Source organism: Haliotis rubra, unplaced genomic scaffold, assembly GCF_003918875.1.
Source record: "Haliotis rubra isolate DU_JTF1 unplaced genomic scaffold, ASM391887v1 Scf483, whole genome shotgun sequence".
In the NCBI taxonomy this organism is placed as follows: domain Eukaryota; kingdom Metazoa; phylum Mollusca; class Gastropoda; order Lepetellida; family Haliotidae; genus Haliotis; species Haliotis rubra.
Window position 1 is genome coordinate 170,625 of NW_025767172.1, and position 15,584 is coordinate 186,208.

The 15,584-nt window shown below is 42.1% G+C and overlaps 1 protein-coding gene across 1 annotated transcript in view; it reads right to left on the minus strand.

Annotated features, from left to right (window-relative positions):
• Window positions 1-1,260: 1,260 nt before the first annotated feature.
• The window catches only part of LOC124291133 (pre-mRNA-splicing factor CWC22 homolog), a 36,885-nt gene continuing 22,561 nt past the window's right edge, over window positions 1,261-15,584 (minus strand). Inside the window, 11 exon segments of the mRNA XM_046728043.1 lie at window positions 1,261-2,951; window positions 4,639-4,793; window positions 5,065-5,166; window positions 6,651-6,778; window positions 7,732-7,884; window positions 8,714-8,791; window positions 10,352-10,500; window positions 11,805-11,888; window positions 12,368-12,430; window positions 13,574-13,676; window positions 14,137-14,240. Coding sequence (XP_046583999.1) covers window positions 2,422-2,951; window positions 4,639-4,793; window positions 5,065-5,166; window positions 6,651-6,778; window positions 7,732-7,884; window positions 8,714-8,791; window positions 10,352-10,500; window positions 11,805-11,888; window positions 12,368-12,430; window positions 13,574-13,676; window positions 14,137-14,240 — 1,649 coding nt within the window. The 3' untranslated portion in view covers window positions 1,261-2,421.

The window sequence follows — 15,584 nt, forward strand, 5'->3', positions numbered from 1 at the left end:
CCAAGCTGGGAACACCATGCTGGAAACACTATAGTATGTACAAGATGCTGGGGCCACCAGGCTCTGACTCCAAACTAGGAATACCAGACAGTATACACCGTGCTGGGGCCACTAGGATCTGACTCTATCCTGAGAACACCAGTGTACACCGTGCTGGGGCCACTAGGATCTGACTCCATCCTGGGAACACCAGACAGTGTACACCGTGCTGGGGCCACTAGGATCTGACTCCTATCCTGGGAACACCAGTGTACACCGTGCTGGGGCCACTAGGATCTGACTCTATCCTGAGAACACCAGACAGTATACACCGTGCTGGGGCCACTAGGTTCTGACTCTATCCTGAGAACACCAGTGTACACCCTGCTGGGGCCACTAGGTTCTGACTATATCCTGGGAACACCAGACAGTGTACACCATGCTGGGGCCACTAGGATCTGACTCAATCCTGGGAACACCAGTGTACACCGTGCTGGGGCCACTAGGATCTGACTCAATCCTGGGAACACCAGACAGTGTACACCGTGCTGGGGCCACTTGGATCTGACTCTATCCTGAGAACACCAGACAGTGTACACCGTGCTGGGTCCACTAGGATCTAACTCAATCCTGGGAACACCAGACAGTGTACACCGTGCTGGGGCCACTATGCTCTGACTCCATCCTGAAAACACCAGATAGTGTACACCATGCTGGGGCCACTATGCTCTGACTCCATCCAGAAAACATGAGATAGTGTACACCGTGCTGTGTCCACTAGGATCTGACTCTATCCTGAGCACACCAGACAGTGTACACCGTGCTGGGGTCACTAGGTTCTGACTCTAGCCTGAGGACACCAGACAGTGTACACCATGCCGGGGCCACTAGGCCCTGACACCATCCTGGGAACACCAGACAGTGTACACTGTGCTGGGTCCACCAGGCTCAGGCTCTGACTCCATGCTGGTAACACCAGACAGTGTACAACGTGCTGGGTCCATTAGGCTCTGACTCCATCCTGGGAACACCAGACAGTGTATACCACAGCTGGGTCCACTAGGCTCTGACTCCATGCTGGGAACACCAGACAGTGTATACCATGCTGGGGCCACTAGGCTCTGATTCAATCCTGTGAACACCAGTGTACACCGTGCTGGGTCATGTAGGCTCATGTAGGAACACCATGCAGTGTACACCATGACAGACATTCTTGTACATACAAACATAACTCTGATTAACAATAATAATCTTGCCAGGAATCAAAATGTAACCATGACCTAACAGTGATAATATCTTTATGTGGAAAATCAGTTTATGAATAGCTCAAGCCAATTTCGTTGCAGATTCATTGAAAAAAAGAAAAGCATGATCTTAAGTACATTAACAAACCGAGGACCTCCTCGTGACATTTACTTAGGACTTAAAAAGTATAATACGTTATATATATTTCCAGACATATTTAAAGGAGAAACCATTTGATATTTAGGGATTGGGGCTGGAACAAACAAGTAATTTTTTATTCACGGCCAAACTGAGGTGGAGCAAAACTTTCCTTCAAGTTCAGTGCATGATTAGTAATTGTTTTATATTTATTTTCTTGGTGAATAGTTGCATCCCACACCCAATATCCGTAAAACATCAAATGGTTCATCACTCACTAAAAGCTGTTTTCGTGTGTGTCAACATTAAGCTTTAACCCTTGAAATACTTTGATTTGCTTGTACGTGAAGTGCACAATATAAATTTCATGAAATGAAAATGAGTTACAAATGCATCTTGAAAGTTTCAGTATGTTTAAAATACCAGACACTTAAAAGAAAAACATTCAAGAAACAAAACATATTCCATAATGTTCAACAAAGTGCACAAACAATCATCACAATTCTTTGACGGATGGTATTTTTATTGTTCATGATTCCAAAGGAACATATCAGAGGGAAAACCTGATTATTGTTTGGTGAAAGCGCCACATTTTGGGGACAACACCCAATCCATCCCCCATTGTGGCTTCAGGACCAAAATGATCACTCTCCTGCAACCTTCAATCGCAGACTTGAGCACAACACCAGCTGAGATTCACCTCAGCATAATTAAAATCACACATGATTATCCATGATCGGCACCAATGGAAGAAATCAAACAAAGGTGCCTTGGAAGTCAGTCTTCCCTCACTCCTGAAATCACTTTTATATATATATTCCTACATACACATAGATTTATTTATTTCAAGCAATCAACAAAGCACTTGTACCTTGTGTCAGCTGCATGCAACATGGAATGACAGCTGGGGTACATTTCAAGACAGCCTGTGAACACACCATAGTCATGATAATCAAACTCAGTGCCTTCGCCTATTTCTTTCACGATCACGGTCCCTACCAACATCTTTATCAACCTCGCGATCACTCCGATCGCGATCTGATGTTCGTTGTTTATGTTTCAACTTGAGCCCATCCCCCTGTCCATCAAAGCGTCCGTCATTCTGTCTGTCTCGGCGCATTTCATTAACAGGTGACCTAAGTTTTTTATTATTTCTACGGTCTGTCCTTTCGTCAAACTGATTGTCCAGCCGATGATTTCGATCGATAGGTTCTCGATTTCTATCGCGTCTGTTTTCAGTCTCACGTCTAGTGTCTGACACTCGATTATCACGAGTCCGTCTATCCCAGGAATCAGTGTACATTTCGTCATCACGCACTTGTCGGTAATTGTCAGTTCGGAGTCTTCCCTTCTCGGTTTTTCGTAGTCCATGTCTTCTTCCTCCTGTTCATTTCTTCTCTTCTTCTTCTTGTTCTCTCTATTGCTGTGATGACTGTAGTCTCCGTTGGCATATTCTCGTCTGTGTCTTCTGCTGTCCTGGTCGGAGTTTTCCTCTTTGCTGCTGTGCTTGGTCTTGGCTGCTGGCTTGCTTTTCTTCTTCTTCCTTGTCTCTGTCTCTGAGCCTGAGTCTGATGAGCTGCTGTCAGAGTCTAAAACAGATGGAAACATTGTTCAGATATCTGGCTTGAACATAAAGACAGTTGCCATAAGTCCTGAAGTAAAGCTCCATATTAACAAGCTAGAGAAGCCTTCCAACCAAGTTATGTAAAAATAATCATAGACCAAATTCATTCAAGAAACCTCCCAACAAAAGGGTTCATGCACTATGAAGCCCCAACATCTTCACATGTGATGATCACCGGCCTATACTGCTGCATTACCCCCACCATCTACACCTGGGATGATCACCAGCCTATACATCTGCATTACCCCCACCATCTACACATGGGATGATCACCAACCTATACAGCTGCATTACCCCCACCATCTACACATGTGATGATCACCAGCCTATACTGCTACATTACCCCCACCATCTACACCTGTGATGATCACCAGCCTATCCTGCTACATTACCCCTACCATCTACACCTGTGATGATCACCAGCCTATACTGCTACATTACCCCCACCATCTACACCTGTGATGATCACCATGCCTATCCTGCACCATCTACACTGGTGATGATTAGCCTATCCTGCTACATTACCCCCACCATTACCTGTGATGATCACCATCTACACCATTACCCCACCATCACCTGTGATGATCACCAGCCTATCCTGCTGCATTACCCTGCTATCTGCATTACCCCACCATCTACACCTGTGATGATCACCAGCCTATCCTGCTACATTACCCCCACCATCTACACCTGTGATGATCATCAGCCTATCCTGCTGCATTACCCCACCATCTACACCTGTGAGTGATGATCACCAGCCTATCCTGCTGCATTGCCCCACCACACCTGTGATGATCACCAGCCTATCACTGCTGACATTACCCCCACCATCTACACCTGTGATGATCACCAGCCTATCCTGCTACATTACCCCACCACCATCTACACCTGTGATGATCACCAGCCTATACTGCTGCATTACTGCCCCACCATCTACACCTGTGATGATCACCAGCCTATCCTGCTACATTACCCCACCATCTACACCTGTGATGATCACCAGCCCCACCATCTACACCTATCCTGCTACATTACCCCCACCATCTACACCTGTGATGATCACCATGCCTATCCTGCTACATTACCCCCACCATCTACACCTGTGATGATCATTACCCACACCATCTACACCTGCTGCATTGCTGCATTACCCCACCATCTACACATGTGATGATCACCAGCCTATACTGCTACATTACCCCCACCATCTACACCTGTGATGATCACCAGCCTATCCTGCTGCATTACCCCCACCATCTACACCTGTGATGATCACCAGCCTATCCTGCTGCATTACCCCCACCATCTACACCTGTGATGATCACCAGCCTATCCTGCTACATTACCACCCACACATCTGACACCTCCTGATGATACACCAGATCACCAGCCTATCCTGCTACATTACCCCACCATCTACACCTGTGATGATCACCAGCCTATCCTGCTACATTACCCCTACCATCTACACCTGTGATGATCACTAGTCTATACTGCTGCATTACCCCCACCATCTACACATGTGATGATCACCAGCCTATACTGCTACATTACCCCCACCATCTACACCTGTGATCAACACCAGCCTATCCTGCTGCATTACCCCCACCATCTACACCTGTGATCAACACCAGCCTATCCTGCTGCATTACCTGAGTCAGAGCTGTTGCTGGAGGAGGAGCTGTCACTATCGGAGCTGTCACTATCTGATGAGTCCGATGAAGACTCAGATTCCTGCTGCTGTTGCTGTTGTTGCTGCTGCATCAGCTGTTTGGTCATTGTCTTCAGGTGGTCACGAAGATCATCCCTGTGATGAGGATGTTGTTGGAATTACATTGTCAATTCATATACACTTCCTGACAGGGCAGATATTTACTAAAATAGCCTGTCCTCTACAATTCTTAAAGAAAATAATTTTCTCAAAAGAGAATGACATATTATAGTGTGGCAACACACATGACTAATTTCAAATGTAATTGATAAAGTACTATCAGTCTCCAATTTAAAGCATGTGTAAATGACTGAATTAAAATATGTCATTAGTGGTAAATAGGAAGTTTTAGTCAATTTACACTTACGTTAGTCCTCCAAGACCGATTGTTGTAAAAAAGTTTATAGCAAAACGCGTATTCTTGGGATTATCCCGCGGCATGATTCCTTCAAAATATTCTTGAAGTGTTCTGAAACCAGAAACAAACATATGATGACGAGACTGCTGACAAATAACATCAAACATTACATTGGCCATTCATTCATCAGTCTTTCATGAAGCCTTCCACAAACCACCATGAAACCCTGCATCAAACCACCATGAATCCATGCATAAAACCACCATGAATCCATGCATCCAACCACCATGAATCCATGGACCACCATGAAGCCCTGCCCTCACACCATAGTGAATCCCTGCATCAAACCACCATAAATCCATGGATCAAACCACCATAAATCCATGGATCAAACCACCATAAATCCATGGATCAAACCACCATGAATCCATGGATCAAACCACCATAAATCCATGGATCAAACCACCATGAATCCATGCATCCAACCACCATGAATCCATGCATCCAACCACCATGAAGCCCTGCCCTCACACCAAAGTGAATCCCTGCATCAAACCACCATAAATCCATGGATCAAACCACCATAAATCCATGGATCAAACCACCATGAATCCATGGATCAAACCACCATGAATCCATGGATCAAACCACCATAAATCCATGGATCAAACCACCATGAATCCATGGATCAAACCACCATGAATCCATGCATCCAACCACCATGAAGCCCTGCCCTCACACCATAGTGAATCCCTGCATCAAACCACCATAAATCCATGGATCAAACCACCATAAATCCATGGATCAAACCACCATGAATCCATGCATCCAACCACCATGAATCCATGCATCCAACCACCATGAAGCCCTGCCCTCACACCATAGTGAATCCCTGCATCAAACCACCATAAATCCATGGATCAAACCACCATAAATCCATGGATCAAACCACCATGAATCCATGCATCCAACCACCATGAAGCCCTGCCCTCACACCATAGTGAATCCCTGCATCAAATCAACAAGAAACCATGCCCTCAAAACATAGTGAAAGCCTACCCTCAAACCAACATAAAATCCTGCCTTCAAACCACCATAAAACCCTGCCCTCAAACCACAGTGAATCCCTGCCTCAAACCACCATGAACCCAGTCCTCATACCATAGTGAAGTCCTGCCTCAAAACCCATAGGGAGTGAGCGAGTTAAAGATTTTAAGTCACATCGGCAATATTTCAGTCCTATCATGACCAAAACCCATAGGAACAATGAAACACTGCTCCTTTTTTATGTCATTCCTGTTTTTTATCAGCAGGGCTACTACAAATAGTAAAACGTCTCCCAGTAACAAAACAATATCAGGAATCAAACCTCGATCATTCATGTGTGCTTATCCAACTGCCTCACTTTAGGTAGGAAAGAAGGTCTCTTTAATCCCACAAGCTTTTATTGTTACTGAGTCAGCTTCAGACAATGTAACTTCCAGATCAAAGAGTTGAGAAATTCTCATTTCTCTACCAGCACAAAAAGAAGCCATCAATACAACAAAGTCAACTAAAATCATGACATGAGTGATGAAATACACTAATTTACTTACGGGTCTTTGAGACGATCATTGAGCTTTGGCAAACCCATGTATTCGGATAATTCCTGGAACAAGATCTTGATGAAGATCCTACTGGCTGATGTCGTGTCCTCCTCATTCAGCTTCACACACACCAACACCTACACAGAAATGCTCATGGTCAATCTGATCAGCCTTAACTCCAGACATAACAAACATCATGTGACCTCTGTTTGCTACGACTGAATGAGGTTACTTGTCATGACAGAACCCAATAGTGAGTGAGTGAGTTTAGTTTTACACCACACTCAGCAATATTCCAGCTATGTAGCAGCAGTCTGTAAATAATCAAGTCTTGACCAGACAATCCAGTGATCAACTGCATGAGCATCAATCTACGCAGTTGGGATACGATAACGTGTCAACCAAGTCAGTGAGTCTGACCACTCGATCCCATTAGTGGCCTCTTACAAGGACGGGATGTTGAAGATCAATTCTTACCTGGATCTTCACGGGTTGTAAAACCCAATAACACAGGTATGGTGCTAACAAACCAAGACTCGTAATCGTGTTGAACTGGATTCAAAGTTATGTTCAAGCATGTTCGTACTGTCTGTTGAAAGAAGAACTGTCTGCCAATCTGTCTAAACCCATAACATACACAAAACATAATGTTCCACCTTGAAGTAAGTGAATGAGCAAGTTTAGTTTTACGCTGCACTGAGCATATTGCAGCTATATGGCAACGGCCTGTAAATAATCCAGTCTGGACCATACAATCCAGTGATCAACATCATGAGCATCAATCTATGCAATTGGGATTTGAGGACTGACCACCCTATCCCCTTAGCTGCCTCTTACGACAAGCGTTGGTTAATGAAGATCAATTTTGACCCAGATCTTCACGGGATGTTCCACCTTAAAAGGTAAGTCTTCAATGAATGATTTTTTTCCATTTAAGAAAGATACGATGACTAATCAAGCATATAGATTACCACAGAGGTTAAACTGCAAATGTCTACAGTATGTTAATATTTAAAGTTTTTCAACATAGATATTACCACACATCTAACAAAACATTGTTTAAGAACAAAGGCAGGATATGACAACTCACCCCCCAGCTGATGGCATCACTGTAGAGAAGATGACCGAAGAATTTAGCAACGTTCCTCAGTTTGTTTGTCTCCAGTCTGTGAATGGTCTCATACTGTTCTATGAAAGTGGTCTGGAATGGCTCCACGTACTTCTTGTCCAGTTGACAGAAACGCTGAGAGAATCATAGAGGTGTCAATGTCTTATTTTCACAGAGAATCATGTCCTTAAATCAGAGGATAATTTATGTTATTGTAACATCATTTAATAAAGAACTGTAGCAGTAAAACATGAACTAAATAAATTTCAGACCTATCAAGGTCTATCAGCTAAATATGTGAGGAAAGCCTGCAGGCGATTCGAATGAATGAGTCAGTGAGTGAGTTTAGTTTTACTCCGTACTCAGCAATATTCCACCTATATGGTGGCGGTCTGTAAATAATCGTGTCACGACCGGACAATCCAGTGATCAACAGCATGAGCATCAATCTGCTCAATTGGGAACAGATGACGTATGTCAACCAAGTCAGCGAACCTGACCACCCAATCCCATAGTCGCCTCTTACGACAAGCATGGGTTACTGAAGAACAATTCTATCTCGGACCTTCACAGGTATTCAAATGAATGAGATTACTGGAATACTTGTGGTCTTAACAGTGATGACAATAGCCCTTACATGCTGGCAAAATGAGCTTTGGCAGATACAAAGTGTGATTAAGTTTTGTTTAATGTTGCATTTACCAATATTCAAGCAATAGAGAATGGCAGAAATGGGCTTCCCACACTGTATAAGTCTGATAAAAAATGGGCTTCCACCTTGAAAAGCGCACTTTAACCACTATGCTGTTCCATGCCACGGAAACAAAGAAGCATTCAATGGCAATCTCATCTGTGACGGTATACACCATTTATACCAATAAATGAAGTATACACTTTTCATTTACACCTAGCAATCTGATGAACTCCAAATCTGTGGGGAACTTGTAAAATGCAATAACAATACCTGTGCTAGCAGACCAAAGAACTTTTCATATGTTCTCAGCTGGGCGCAGCAATCGAGAATCATGTTGCACAGTTCCACCTGATGAAGGAGACATACATTAGAAAGGAGAATTTCATTTCATACAGGAAACAGCCAAATTATTATCAGGAATCTGTGAAAAAGGAAAATATAAACATTTAGTGCTTTGTTACTTGCACTAGTGCAACCCAATATTACACAGTGCAACCTAGTTATTAGTCTAATTTGCACCAGGTGCAAGTCAATTTTTGAGAAATAAATCTACAATAAATCTAACATTATAAGCATAAATATGTCAGCTCATTTTTCTTCTAAACTTTGAATAGTTATGGCACCGAAACAATGCTATTTATAGACACATGTCGGCTATGACAGCTTTTGTAAACAGGGTTCATCTGTGTCTCTGTGTTGCTATGGTTTCATGGGTACTACATCATGGAAATATGTTTATGTGCACTGAAACCTCTGATGTTTTAACACACTATGTTTAATAGTTCATGTTATCTGAAGGACCACAGTGATGCTGGCCCTACAAAGTTTAGCATCAATGTGAGGTGAGGTGAGGTGAAATTGGGTTTAACGTCGTGCTTGAGAATATTTCGCTCATATGATGAAGTGCATGCGTGTGTATGGGTATGTGCGGCTGCTTGTACTAGCCCAGATTTAAGCTGGTTTTATAGTGCTAGCCCACTGAGATACCATGCCGCAGTGAAGCATGAATACCCCACTCAGACATATTATACTGATTCCGAGCCGACCAGTCCTTGTTGTACCCATTATTGCCGAGAGCCAGGCAGGGACCAACAAGTACCATATTTTAACGTCTTTTGGTATCGGTCGGGATTGAACCCGGGACCTTCCTCTCTCCGAGCGAATGCTCTAACCACTACACCACGGAGGCGGTTTGCATCAATGTGAGGGGCAAGGAAATGGGTACAGTGCTGATGAATCATCGCCAGGACAATTTTGGATTAAATGGATTCTGGGACACCCTGGAATGCAAGTCAGCACAGCAAATTGCAGAATTTTAGAGGACTGAGTTACCAGTGTCACAAGCACAAGAAACAAACTTGTCCTGGCATTCTTTGTTACCACCAGGAGACGATTGCTTCTTGTGCTGTTTTGCCAACATGTGAAACTTTTTTTAAAATACCACCGATATAGCCACGAAATAACTCATAGTGGCAAATTGGGCCAGACATTGATACTACGAGTATACTCGTGGTGGCAGTCAAAGTGTTAACTACCAGTAGCTGGAATGGAACTATACACAGTTCCAAAAGGAACGCAACTCGTCCAATATGTGATGTAATGGTGAATAAAGTGATTGATGTTTGCTTCTGAAAATGTGCAAAAAATGCAGTGTGGGTCCTTAAACTGAACACTCAAATTATCTTTATTTATAACCAGGCATGTTGTTTGATAATGTCAGTAACACATCATGAAACTCTGCCATTTGGTAACGTCACGAGTCATGGAAAATGAAATTTCAGAATCGAGTATGGTCTACATTAGCAGCCATGTCTGTGTCATCAGAACACACAACTGATGAGAGGGTCATTTCCTGTAATTTCAAACATTTGTAATGGTTGCATTTCTTTTGGACTTCAGTATATTTACTTCTTGTCCTGGCTTCATCTCCATACGGAGCAGCTTGTGGGCACACTCCTCAAAGTCCAGACTTGACTGGATGGTCAGGTAGATTGTCCGGCGCAAGGCCACCAGGTTGGTCTCAGTGTTGTCAATGATTATCTGTTTGGCTTCCTCATCTAGAAACAGTGACATCTTTACATTGTTTTTCAAATCTTTTGGTGTTGCATTTTCATAGACTTTGTGTTAAAAAGACTCTTTATAATGTGTTTCAAAATTCTTTACACTATAATTGTGTGTTACCAAACTCTTTACATTGTATTCATAAAATCATTACATTATGTCTCTAACATTTTTGTTACCAAACTCTTTACGTGTTTCCAAACTCTTAGCTGTCTTTCAAAACTCTTTACAGTGTCTTTCAAAACTTTTTACACTGCCCTTCAGTGTTGTGTTTCAATAATTGTGTGTTACCAAACTCTTTACATTGTATTCATAAAATCATTACATTATGTCTCTAACATATTTGTTACCAAACTCTTTACAATGTGTTTCCAAACTCTTAGCTGTCTTTCAAAACTTGTTACACTGCCCTTCAATGTTGTGTTTCAATAATTGTGTGTTACCAAACTCTTAACATTGTATTCATAAAATCGTTACATTATGTCTCTAACATATTTGTTACCAAACTCTTTACAATGAGTTTTCATTATTTCAAGCTCCTACCCTTGGATTTTAAGATGCAATGTGTTACTGTAGAAGGGTGTTGTGTCTTTCAACAGATGACATCCTTACCATGTCTGCTCAACCTCTTTGGTCAAATGGACAATGACTCTGACCTCGGATCATAAGGTCCGTGGTTCCAATTCCATTTTAATTGTAAAGCATTTGCACAAGTTATTTCCATACCCCACATCAATCCCAATACATCAATATCATAAAGATTCATAAGAACATTGTCTTTTATATTCACAAACACAAATTCAAAGTTCAGAAGATGACAAGGAGGTCAGGCCTGGAAATGGACATGAAAGCTCTGATGCATGAAATACACAATGCCATTTTAGAAAGTGGTCAAATGTAACATATGATATATTTGGGATTACACTTTCTCTATAAAGTACAGATTCTAGTACTTTTGGTTGAGTCCCATCCGGTATTAGCTTTCGGACGTGGGAGCCATGCCAATTAACACTTATCAGAGGGGTACACAAAGTCCGCAGTCTAGACTACCAGTTGTCCGACTTCCATTTTTTGTGGAAGACACGGTGGCTGAGCGGTCTAGGCGTCTGACTTTGTGTGCTGGCGATTAGGTGCCTCTCTCTGAGGGTGTGGGTTCGAATCCCGGATGGGACTCAACCCCTAAAAAGTACTAGAATCTGTACTTGACTGAGAAAGTGTAATCCCAAATATAACATATGTTATATTTCTGATGCAATTACTTAACTACCAAGCCAACATATCCACTTGACATTGTACAAACCTTCCTCATCTTCATCACTGTCTTCCTCGCTGCTGGACCCCGATCCGCTCTCCCCTTCATCAGAGCTGCACTCTTCTAGAATCTCTGCAAGGAGTGAGTGAGTGAGTGAGGTTAGTTTTACACAGCTTTTAACAATATTCCAGCAATATTACGGAGAGGTACCAGATTATTGTGTTTTAAGTTATCAAAAATAGAGTGTAAATGTCAAAGGAGATGTTTTACGTCACAGTCTGTAGTAATCCAGCCATATCAAGTTGGCTGCAAATAATCAGTCATTCAATCCGTTGATCGACTGCATGACAACCAACCACACTGTCGGAGCACAATGACATCCAATCAACCAGGTCAAACATTGTAACCACTCAATCCTCATCTAACAGACCTGGTGTCTGCAAGACTTCCCAGTATAATGTTTGGAAGGGTTGGCCATCTAGAAACTCAATACATTCCATACATGCAAAACAACCATTTGATCCTTTCCCTTGTATAACACTGGACGCAGATTCTAACTGCTGCCATGAGAGCTATGCATGTGCATCAGTACATTAGTTCAATCTCCACACCTCTCTTGAGAGACTTGTACTTGTCTTCATTTTCCAAATAGTCTGGATCAGCTCGAAACACATCTGAAACATACACAAAGATGTTATGAGTTCATTAGTACATGACCATCATGCATTGCTGCACCTGTTCATACATGCATACATTCCCATAGCACACCGAAACAGAAGGAACTTTGGGGAAAGTGAGTGAGTGAGTTGGGTTTACGCCACTTTTTGTAACATTCCAGCAATATCACGGCGGGGTACACCAGAAATGGGCTTCACACATTGTACCCATGTGGGGAATTGAACCCCGGTCTTCGTCGTGATGAGCGAACACTTTAACCATAAGGCTTAACCATACACAAAGATAGTGCCACATAACACTTTAAATGATGTATGATAATCTTTCATGACCAATGTTTAGAGCAACCAGTTGCCTTTGCTCCAGACATGGAGAACGGTTCTTGTCAGTCCAGATATTGGCATTAGGTTACCAAGTTACTGCATAGAATAGACAATTATTTCTTATTTGGTGTCTCAAATTCTTTATGCAACAGATATCACAGGTCATTACAAAAAATTCATAAACACGAGTAAATAGTTACTGGTACAAGTCCAATACACATTCACTCACTGTGGCCATATAATCCCCAATAAAGCGCCTGTAATGCTTACCCACTAAGGCCCTATAATCTCCTGTCAAGACTGAGTCATATTTAACTAGAGGGCTGTCTAATCCCCAATCAGTTCTGATCACACTAAGGCTATCTCATCTACAGTCAGGTTCAAATCATATTTGGCCACTGAGGATGTCTACTCGAAAAACAAGTGTGAATAATACTGAGGCTATCTAATCCTCAATCAGTTCTAATCATACTGAGGATATCTAATCCCAAACAAGTTTGAATCATTCTGAGGATATCTAATCCCCAATGAAGGTCTAATCATACTTAGCCGCAGAGGCTATCTAATCCTCAATCAGTTCTAATCATATGGAGGTTATCTAATCCCCAAGCAAGTTCTAATCATACTGAGGATATCTAATCCCCAATCAAGGTCTAATCACATGTATTGAGGCCATTGAAGCTATCTGATTCTCAACTAAGTTGTATTTCCACTCAGACATTAGGAACACCTGATACTTGGGAACTACTAGCAATTAGTTTGTACTCTTTTCCTTGTAAATCTGTATGAAAGTGTGAGTGGAGGACTACAAATAATTACTCAGGAGGTCCTCTGACTGCACAGCATCTTCCAGGGTGATGAGATGTGTGAACTGATCCACCTCTTCCACAAGGTCAAGGTCATCAACAACGGCAACATGATCCTAGAAGTCAAACATGGTTCGTGTGTAGTATCCAAAAACAAAAGTGGGGTAGGTGCCCAGAGATATTTGGGGATTGTTCGAACAGTATGTGGATCTAAGGACATCCTGAATCTTCAACGAAATCAGGCCAACAACAAAGTCGCTTTGACTTTTAAAATAATAATCAAGATATAACAAGAAACCACATAGTCCATGATCTTGATAATAAGCTCTTGAACTGAATGTCCAGAAGTCATTGATATAAGCTTTTGAACTGTGAGTGATTGAGTTTGGTTTTACACCGCTTTCAGCACATTTCCAGCAATATCATAGCAGGGGACACCAGAAATGGGCTTTACACATTGTACCCATGCGGGGAATCAAACCCAGGTCTATAGCATGATAGGCGGATGCTTTAACCCATGTATGTCAAGAATTCAGTAAAACAATTTGTCACTTTCACAATAAAATAAACCCATACCTTGAAGCCGTCTTTCCGGATAGCAAACATCACCTCCACCATGTACTGGACCCGAGTGTCAATCATGCCTTCATGCAAAATGTTACGCAGGCGCTCAAATATTGCTGAAATGACAAAGCGTGTTCACCTAGTATTTTCACTCATTGTGGACCAAATGACATCCATTCAATACAAACCAGATAAACAGCAATCTCTTATGTAGCTGGCTGTCAACAGGTGATTGTAAGAGTGTAAGCAAGTGAGTTTATTTTTACGCCGCACTCAGCAATATTCCAGCAATATTGCGCAGGTCTGTTAATAATCGAGTCACTACCAGACAATCCAGTGATCAACACCATGAGCATCAATCTACGCAACTGGGAACTGATGACATGTGTCAACTAAGTCAGCAAGTCTGACCACCCGATCCCGTTAGTCGCCTCTTATGGCAAGCATGGGTTACTGAAGATTAATTCTAACCAGGATTGAAAGAGTGTGAGTTAGTACCGTATCCTATCAGGAGTTGCCAAGCATTGCTCAGTCTCATACATGAGTTAACTTCACACTCATCTTGTCATCATTCTTGGAAAGAAGCAACGTTATAAACTGCATGCATGCTCCCACGTTTTGTTTTTGTTTACTACTTGAAAGAAGCGTGACATGCATCAAATCACATCAAACATTTGGATTTATCGTCAGCATCTCAGATTTATCTGTAGGGCTGGCTATCGATATCGATCATGGAGATCAATAATCGTCAACTAAAGATCAACTGATTATTGATAAACACTGGAGAAGTTAATTTGAGCAAAAACGCCAAAAAAGTCAGAAAGAAATGACTATATTTCACTTACTGACTGGTGACATGTTTATGCATGGATTACTAAGAAAAAAGCGGCCTGAACATATCTTAGAGGCAGCCAATGAACAAGGCCTAACTTTGTATATTGTGTGATTAAATTAAAACTTAATTCTATCACAAAAGTTTATGTACTATATTATTGATGACATAATGTTCATATCGGTAATCATTCACAATTTTTCCTATCGACTGTATATCTGATTATCATCATAGCCAGCCCTATTTTTCCGCCTACCATTTTGGAACAATTTCACCAGCACCAATAACATATTTGGTAGTGAGTTCTAGACACTGCCTCTAGCTATATTCCACCATTATCAGGACTGGGGCAGGGTAACACCAAACACTCTCTGACAACAAGTTCTGGTCAATGAACAAGGCCAACTCATCAACAGTATGTAGCTATTTCTATTCCACCCGTGAAGATCCGGTTTAGAATTGGTCTTCAGTAACCCTTGCTTGTTGTAAAAGGCGACTAACAGGATCAGGTGGTCATGCTCGAGGACTGCGGTTGATCACTGAATTGTCTGGTCCAGACTCCAATCAATCAATCCAACGATACACTGTCTAATTTTGTCGGACATCATAATGACTCTATATATCATCT